This window comes from Crocodylus porosus, unplaced genomic scaffold (genome assembly GCF_001723895.1).
Source record: "Crocodylus porosus isolate Cpor-Errol unplaced genomic scaffold, CroPor_comp1, whole genome shotgun sequence".
Classification (NCBI taxonomy): Eukaryota; Metazoa; Chordata; order Crocodylia; family Crocodylidae; genus Crocodylus; species Crocodylus porosus.
The window spans coordinates 150,974,097-150,983,550 of record NW_017728906.1 but is presented as its reverse complement, the minus strand read 5'-3'; the positions used below and the strand labels follow the sequence as shown (position 1 = coordinate 150,983,550).

The following is a 9,454-nucleotide window of genomic DNA, read 5'->3' as shown; positions in this document are numbered from 1 at the left end:
CAGTACTCTTTCCTGCCATGGCAGGGGGTCGGACTAGATGATCTGCTCAGGTCCCTTCCAACCCTAGAAACTATGAAACTATGAAACGATGACTGTACTACTTCATTTGGGACACTTTTCTTCCAAATAGGTTATCAGGGTTTATTTGTACCTTCCACTTCCTGACAAATAATTAAATTATGATGACTTTTTATTTTTTATAAATATCTGTTGGCAGTTTGGTTAGGTCATCAACACACACCCAGAAATCAGATAAAGGAGGACTGAACATGAGTAATTCAGTTTAGGGTTAGCATAGAAGCTGCAACCTTTAGGATGGAAAAAACTGCACATTTACAGTTTTACCAGCATGTACCATTACTATCTTTATTTATTGCCTTCCTCAAATATTCACCCCACAAGATACTATAATTGTATGCAGCTGGCTTGCAGGGCATCCTTGACAAAGGGAAAATGTGCATTTTCTTAAACAAAACTAAGACCTCAAAAATGATCAAATGAAAAAGCTGGCAGTTACCAAAAAAAGACCCTATTTGGTCTGCCCTCCTTTGCTGTTGCTACCTTGCAGTTTATGACATCTAGATAGTGGGAGGTCTGACAAACTGAACAAGGCAGTGAGCAAGAAATTACATTCCTGTTGAAATCAGTAATCTCTTTCTGGAGACTGCTTCTTCTAATTCGTATGCTTTCTTTTGTATCACTTTGAGGACAGGTCTGATATTATTATTACTCTCCATGTAGCTTGCCCTTGGGGGGAAAATGCACAAGGAAAGATACAGCAAGCAGCCTCTGTCTCAGAAGAAAAGAACAAGACTGGTTACACAGGAACTGGCTTCTCTCAAGTGTACAGTTTACAAGTCAACGTAACTGTAATCAAAATACTAGTGTTTTTGTGGCCACTGGAGAGAAGGGACTCAGAGAAGGATATGGCAAATCAGAGTACAAAGTGGATCTAAGGAACTTTGAATGTGGGCTCTCAGCAATGTAAGTCTTCCTATACTATATTTTTAATTATAGCATTTAGTCATTTTATTTCTATTTTGAAGCCAGGCTGAGCCAAAAGATACTATTAGATATTAAAATCAATGTGGAATATTACTTGTAATCACCCGTGTGAGACTCAGAATGATACTGAAATATGACAGAAGTCAGAAATGATCAGCCAGTAATATGGAAGATGAACTATAAATAAGAGCATATCTAATTATTGTAAAAGTTAGATGCTGGATGGAATCTTTAATCAACTTTCTCATTGTGGAACAGAGAGCTCTGCTGTTTTGTATAGCAAGCTATTTTAATACTGCTGCATTTAAAATTGTGTGATTACTGTTATGAAGAGCAATAAGATGTAGCTACAGAAGAGAGTCCTGATGGTTGCAAAAGTTTTTTGCCCACTGTTTTTGCTCTCCAAAACCTCAAGTCCACATTTTCTATTCTCCATACTGATTTTGTTTTTCAACTGGATTTTTAACATATGCTAATAAGGGACTTCACAGGGAGCCGAAAAGAAAGTATTTCAGCATTCAGAATAATTCCATCTGGATAATAAAGAAAAGTAATTATCAAAAAATAATCCTTCTTTACACCAGCTTCAGCTTTGGACAACACCTGGATAAAGCCTGATGGTGACAAAAATTTATTCTTTCAGCTTTTTGCTTTACATACTCACCAGTTTCAGCAATGGATATTCTCTGTGATGAGGAGAGTTCTGTGAACCCAACTACAAACTCCTTAATACAATTAAATCATGAGAGAAGACTTTACAAAAATGTTTTTGTATCTGGAGAGGTTAATGCATCTCATCTGTTTAACTTAACTGCGGACTCTGAAAACCTAACTAATCTTTCATGTGAAGGCAGTCCGAGCCCACCCTGCTTTTCATCATGGATTCAGCTTCCAGAGAAAAACTGGCCAGCTTTGTTGACAGTTATTGTGATTGTTCTAACCATTGCTGGGAATATTCTTGTCATCATGGCTGTGTCACTGGAGAAAAAGCTACAGAATGCCACTAATTATTTTCTAATGTCACTCGCAATAGCTGATATGCTGTTGGGTTTCCTTGTCATGCCTGTGTCAATGTTAACCATACTGTACGGTGAGTATCACCTGTGTAACCTACTGCATATACTGGGTAGCCTAATAACAGCAAGCACATTATTGTTACAGTCTGAGGATTTAAGTAAAATATAAATGCAATCTAGCTTTTAAGATATAAGAGACAAAAGTATATGAGGCCATCTCCCTCTCTATAATTGTTAAATATAGTAAAGAGAAGAATCAATACCTATGAGCTCACTTCCTTTTAACTTCCAGTTATAGATGTTTTAAATACAGTCCAAAAATCAAATTACCACTTTGATTCTGAGGGGATTATCTTGTTTTCTATGAAAATGTTATGTTTTCAGTATTCTGAGTTTTGCTTCATATACTTTTGTCTCATATACATATACTTTTTGGTTTTCCTAATGAGTAAGTAAAATCCTGTTAATACTTCTACTCCACAAATATACACAGGCAAATCAATGCCTTGGTACACTTAAAGTTAAAATAACCTGCCTCATTTTTTACTGGTAATTAACTTACTGGTAATTCATTTCAGTTTCAAATAACTACCTTTACACTGAGATCTTTATTTATATTATTTACCATTAAATCTTGGAAGAAGTATTTTCAAGGGAGCATAAAAAGTAGACAGGAGTTATTCATGACCAGTGTTTAGTAACATTTGAAATTGAATAAATTAATATTCCCTACCTTTTCTAAACAGCTATAAAGTGAAAGTGTAAAGTGAACTATGAAGCATGGTTAACTGTGATGCTGTTTACAGGTGATGAGCAAATTTCTTGGCATTTGAACCAAAATCTTTAGCAGTCTGGATCACTGAGGAAAAGCAGAAATTTAAGGGTTAAATATAGACATTTTCCATGCTGGTTTCATCTTCAAATTTATAAAAAAAATACCCAGTATCACAATAAAGGAGAGAAAAGACAAAGAAATGAGGGAAGGGAGGCTCTAATTTGAAAGATTTAAATAGCTTTTATGTTACATTGAGCATTGCAGTTTTAAAGTACCAACCACTTCACAACAACTTGAGGGAGATTTCATTTGGAAAACTGCAATATAAGAATTTATTTCCAAATCTCCCTCTTTCAATTTTGTTATTTTTACACAAAGTATCCTGGATGACATTAGCAAATAGGGATTAGTATAAGTATTCGATAAAGACTACCTTTGATGGTAGGGAAGACAATGCAAAATAAAGCTGTAGGGGCACTAATTGCTTGATCTGAGATATAAGTGAAAGACTCAAGCCCTGAATGATTCACTGAGATGATCAACAGGGACTCCTGCTGGCTACTCCCTGCCACTGAGAGAGCTAATTTTTGCCTCTGCTCGGAAACCCACATTTGATTGTGACCATTAATTTTAATTGCAGTATTTCTGTGACCAAATGATTTTTCTCTCTTTTTAACTTTGCACTGTGATGTCTGTTGCCAGAGGAAAGATCCCCTCTCAGGCTAAATGCATTTGAAAAATCAGTCATTCAGGCATACAATTTCTGAGAAATGCAGCATCAGCATGACACACTGGATCACTGTCACCATGACCAGCAAACAGCTTGCTGAAAAGCCTCCTGCCAAACTGAGAACTACCCCTCAGTTACCTAGTGTCTATACATCCCAGCTTCCTACCCCAACAGCTTACAACAGGGATGGGCAAAATACAGTCCATGGGATTTTATCTAGCCAGCTCCAGATCCTTTGGCCCTGCCCAGCCCAGCCCAGGCTTGGGGGACAGCCTGAGCTGTGGTGTGTGCAGTTGGTCCCACTGGCCCCAGGTGCGCAGCAGGGCTGGGGCAGTGCAGTGGCCATACCCCACTTCCCAGCAGCCCTGACGGTGGCGGCAGTTCCTTCCAGCTGCTGCTGCCAGTGTCAACGACACTGCTAGCCCTAGCGCTGGCCCTGCTGCCTGGGCATCCTGTCCAGTATGCCCTGTGCCCACTGCCAGGGGCACTAGATAGAGTGGGAGAATAGGGTCTCTCCATGGAGACTACTCCATGGGTACATCACATTCAGCCAGGTGGGTGGGATGGGGCTATGGGAAGGCAGGGAGTGGCATCTGGGAACAGGATGGGTAGGTGGGGCAAGGGCCAGGACCAGGATCATGGGCTGATGACAGGATGGGGCCAGGGCAGAGCCATGTCCCCATTAGACAGATCATGACCAGCCCAACCAAGCAGTGCAGTGTGGCCTAATCCAGTCATGATCTGTTGGGGCAGCCCCATGCTGCTGTGCCATGCTGTACTGGGGCTGCCCATGCATTCCAGTGCTGGCACAGGAGAAGCAGGAGCTGGGTCATGGACATGTTCTCCACCCCCTTTCCAGGTCGAGCCACTTACTATCCATTGTGCAGGGTGTGGATCTGCCCCGGCCCCAAACTCAGCTCAACACTGTCTGTGCCCCACGAGCCCAGTCATGGCCCTGGCCCTGGCTGCCCATTCTGCTCCCCAGATACTGCTCCCTGCCCACCTGTGGCCCCAACCCACCTATCCAGCCAAGCACATCCTGCCCACCAGGGTCCCAGGCTGGTCTCCATAGAGACCCTGCCTGCTCGCTCCATCTAGCGCCCCTGGACCATCTAGTAATCTACCATTTAGAAAGTTTTGGTGAGTTGATGTGGGGGAGGGTGCTGACCCAGCCCACAACAGCTCACCGAAACTCCCTAAATGGATCTCCAGCCCAAATAAGTGCCCACCCATGCCATACATTCATCTCCCAAGGAAGTAAGATATTGGACTGACGGAGATCATAGTCAACAAGCATTTGATTCTCAGCATTTGCACTGAACTCAAAACTAGGTGGTCTCTCAGCACATGTACAACTTAGGCAGTCCTATGTCAGGTCAGGCCTTAGAGTCTCACCTAATTCCAGATTAGGTCAGAAAAAGTTCTGCCTTTGGTTTGAGTGGGTGTAGGATTTATCCCTTAGGTTTGAATGCCCTCTCCAGGTACAAATTATTAGCACCCTCAAATAAAAATCCTAGATATAAATACACTGGACATTAAAGGCTTCAAGGAATGGTTAGAATCTAAGTTTGAATGTGGTTTGTGCCTCAATTTGAAGTGTGTGTGTGAAATAGTTATTCACAAACTTGCTTTATAATTTGTATTTCAGTATTCTACTGGTCCTTTTTGTGCTGGTACTATAATCCATGGGTTACAAATTGGCCCACCACTACTTTATATACCACATATATACACACATATATACACATACATCTAGCCCTAAGAAAGCTCCATTAAAAGAATAGCATTTGCAAAACCAAAGGTTAAAACAGTAGGGAAGAATAAAATAAATATTCCATGTGCCTTCTTAATTCATCCGCCTTATGAGACTGCATTATAATACAGAGTTGTCAGACATGGCATGAGAAGCCTATGGCACAGGCAGGAGCAGAAACCAGCTCTATGGATACAAAACCAGAGCCTTGAACAAAACAGGCCCTTTCCTTTTCTTGTTTACTGAATGTGGCAAGGGACCTTTGAAAAAACCACATGTGCTTTTCACACTGGCTTCTGACACTATTGCGTGTGAGATTCAAATAGTGGACTATGGAATCACAGCCTAAATGAAATATCCATAATATTGTTGCATAGTTGGTTGAAATGCATCTGTCAAACAGTAACTTTCAATAGTTTCCTCCCAAGCTGTGCAACTTTTCAATTGTGTTTCCTCAGGAGTCTGTTATGGGCCTTGTTCTTTTTAACATTTATGGTTATGGGTATGTTAGAAGTACTTGGATAATGGGATGAACAACAAATGTTTTTATAATTTTCAGGTGACACAAAGCTAAGTGGTGGGAATGGGAAGGGACTGCAAAGGCTCTGGAGGATAGGGTTAGAATTCATAAGAGTCATGGCAAATTGAAGAAATCAGTCTGAAATCAACAAGATGACATGCAGTTAATAACAGGTGCAAAGTGCCATAGTGGATCCAGGATGCTGAAAAGGGAGGTGCCACAGTGGCAGAGAGCTGACTGCAATGGTTGCAAACCCAAGACAATTTTTTTTACTGACAATCTGCAATTTTTTACTCACAACCAAACATTTTTTACTAACATGTTTTATATGATATAAAAATAACCTTTTTGCCAGACCTTGGAGAAGGGTCAAGTTCAAACCAGAGTAAAAAAAATGTGGTTGTCAATAAAAAGTTTGCAGATTATCGATACTTTTATCCTCTGCTACCTCCACCCCAGTAGGTCCCCTATTCTCCCTCACATACTAGAACCTCTGAATGCACTCTGTATCATGTCTCCCCCAGAGCAACCCCCAGCTTTACTGTTCCAGCTTCACTCCCTCCGTCTCACAACAGACTCCCAAGAAGTACCACTGTTCACTTACCTGCTACCCAACACATGGCTGGTGGTTAGGGAAGGAGCCAAAAAGCCCCAAGAAGAGATCCCTTCAGTGTGCTACACCCCAGCTTAGATACTGAGTGGCACTGCTGTGTTCTTTCTGTGCTTCAGTGCTGCATCCAGCTTCTTTTCTAACCCTCTCTGTGTTTTATGCAGCTGATTTTGTGAAGTGGTTCTTGTTTCATTTTTTACAGTTTATTGAGTGTCCGTACATTTATGGACAGTTGGCAACCTGGTTCACAGCACATTTGTGGTGCCTGAGACCAGAGCTCTCAGCAGGAGTGTGTGACTGCACCACCACACCTCCTTGGATCAGCCCCTGCAAAGTATTACAGTTAAGAAAAAGACAAAATGGAGAATAACTAGATGGGCTGTAGTACTGCAACAAAGAATCTGGGGTTATAGTGGACCACAAACTGGGAATGTCTATACATTGCAGTAAGGTGACACTGCTACAGCATTGGACTAGAGTGCTTCCCTATACTGGGGGAGCACACTGCTAGTGACGCAGCTGCCAATCATGTGTAGACCCAAGTGATTACTAGGTTGCTATAGCGCACTGTATGGTGCCTACTGAATATGAATTAACAATGTGATGTTCTTGCTAAAAAAACTAATCATAGAATCAAAGGACTGGAAGGGACCTCAAAGGGTGCATCTACAGAAGATGTTTACTTCACGGTTGATTAACATCTTAGTGTCTACATGTGCACCCCTGTTAGAGCGCATGAAACTAATAAACTCTGCAGCAAGGTAGTACTTGTAGTTATAAATACTACCCTGCTGTAGTTTCTTCATGCACAGCAGCACACATGTAGATGCTGACTGGGGCATAAGGGTGCTTCAGTGCCGGGGCTGCTTGCCAACTAGCCCCACACTGAAGCACCTTTATGCCCCAGTCAGCCCATCTGAAGCACACTGAGCCTAGTCAGAGCAGCCCTGGGTTGACAGGCTGACCCCCCAGGCTCTCTGCCAATGGAGGCTGCTGTGATCCCCGTTCAGTGTGCTGTAGTCCAGGTGCATGTTCAAACCGCACACCCAGGAGCTTCCTAGGAGCAATAAACTGTGGAGCAATAAGCTCCAGTTTATTGCTGTGCACTAATAGTATGTGTAGACACGCCCAAGGCTATCTAATTCAATCTACTGCACAGATGCAGCATGCACTGTTCTTGAACTATCCCAAATAGATGCCTATCCACTGTGAAATATGTTAATACCACTGTTTTATATAAACCATCAGATATTCCACTCTACCCAATGGTGATGAGGTCTCAGCTGGAGTACTGGTTTCAGTTTTGGATATCATACTTTTATAGAACTGTAAATTAATTAGAGAAAATCCAGAGAACAAGAAGAATTATAAGAAGTTTAGAAAATATGTCCAATAAATAAGGAATTGGAATTATTTCATCAAGAAAAAAGAAATGTGGGGAAGGAATGGTAATAATTTTTCAATAGGTAAAAAGTAGTTACAAAAGGGACAGTGATCCATTGTTTTCTATTTCCCCTGGGGGAAGGACAAAAAGAAATTGGCTCGGTTTTCACCAAAAAACAATTCAGGCTGGATATCAGAGAAAACTTTTTAACTACAAGGGTAGTGAAATACTAGAACAGGCTGCCTATGTAGATTGTGGAATATCTTTGCTTGAAGCTTTTAAGAACAAGTTAGATCAGTAGTTCTCAACATTTTTTGACTAAGGGCACCCCTTGTTAGATTCAAGGTAACCCTTGGCAAATGCCTTTCCAGGTCTTAGTTCTCACTTCTTTTTGGCTACAAAAAATAATAGAGCAATTCTTCTGCTGCAGACAACCCAGAAAGGTCACAAAAGTTTAGAATATTTTTAATCCTATGGTTTCCTATTTGAAATCTCTGGGTTTATTGTGTGGATCATGTTGGTACACCTAATAATTCTAGCATTGTGTGTCACTCTGCAGCACCCCTTAAAGGATCTCAAAGCACCCCAGGGTGCCATGGCACCCTGATTAAAAATCACCTAGTTAAATAAACATGTGTCAGGAACGTCAATCTGTGTATAAACAAATGTTTAGGTATGCTAGAACCTGCCTCGGTGCAGAGAGCTGAATTAGATAATCTCTATCTAGTGGTCCTTTTCAGCTTTACATTTACTATGATTCTGTGACTTTTTATAGCAAACTAAGAGGACATAAATTCTATCATATGGGAACTTGCTCCACTGCACAGGTCATTGCTTGTGCTGGAACCCAGAATCTCTACCTTCCCAGCCTAGCCTCTGTACTTCAGTTATAGCACTAGGATGTCACACTCTCAACACTAGTTATCTCTTTATAGTCTCATAAACAGCCATACATGTTATTACACAGAATTTACACAGAAGATAAAAATCAGCCTACAGGGAGAAACAAGCAGAGAAAAGTTTAAAAAAATTATGAGCATATTAAATTATAATGGAAAGTACTAAGCACCTTAAACTGAAGGCGTTGCTATGAGCAATAAGCATATATATAAATTAATATATTTGAGCCACACTGGGTACTACTGTATATCTATCTATATCTAGATATACACACACACATACAGTACCCTGTGTAGCTCAAATGTATTCATATATATATATGCTTATTGCTTGTAGCAAAGCCTTCAGTTTAAGGTGTTTAGTACTTTCCATTATAATATATATAGATATATCTATATCTATATCTGAGCAGTGTTGAGCAGTACCCAGTGTGGCTCAAATGTATTAATATATATGAATGTATTCATATATTATAATTAAGAATGAGGGGGGGAGTGGGCAGGAACACAGCCCTGTGGGGCCCCCCCCATCTGGGCCCACTCCCCCCTTCTGCCCTGCTGCTTGGGGTCTGGGCCCACACCTCCTCCCCGCTGCAGCAGCAGACAGAGGGGAGGAATGGATCCAGGCCCGATGCAGGGAGAACTGGGTCTGAGGGTGGGGAGAAGCCAGGCTGCCACAGCAAAGGAAGTGGAGAGCAGTGGGCCTGGACCAACCCAGAGGTGGCAGGGGATGAGAGGAGGGGGCTTGGGGCCAACACGGGG

At 41.5% G+C, this 9,454-nt stretch overlaps 1 protein-coding gene across 2 annotated transcripts in view; it reads left to right on the top strand.

Annotated features, from left to right (window-relative positions):
* The first annotated feature begins 568 nt into the window (after nt 1-568).
* The window catches only part of ESD (esterase D), a 105,637-nt gene continuing 96,751 nt past the window's right edge, over nt 569-9,454 (top strand). Inside the window, exon 1 of one of the 2 annotated variants that reach the window (XM_019529927.1) lies at nt 569-2,095. In XM_019529927.1, the coding sequence (XP_019385472.1) occupies nt 1,681-2,095 (415 nt within the window). In that variant the 5' untranslated portion in view covers nt 569-1,680. The remainder of the gene's footprint in view (nt 2,096-9,454) is intronic. The other variant, XM_019529926.1, reaches the window with a different exon arrangement.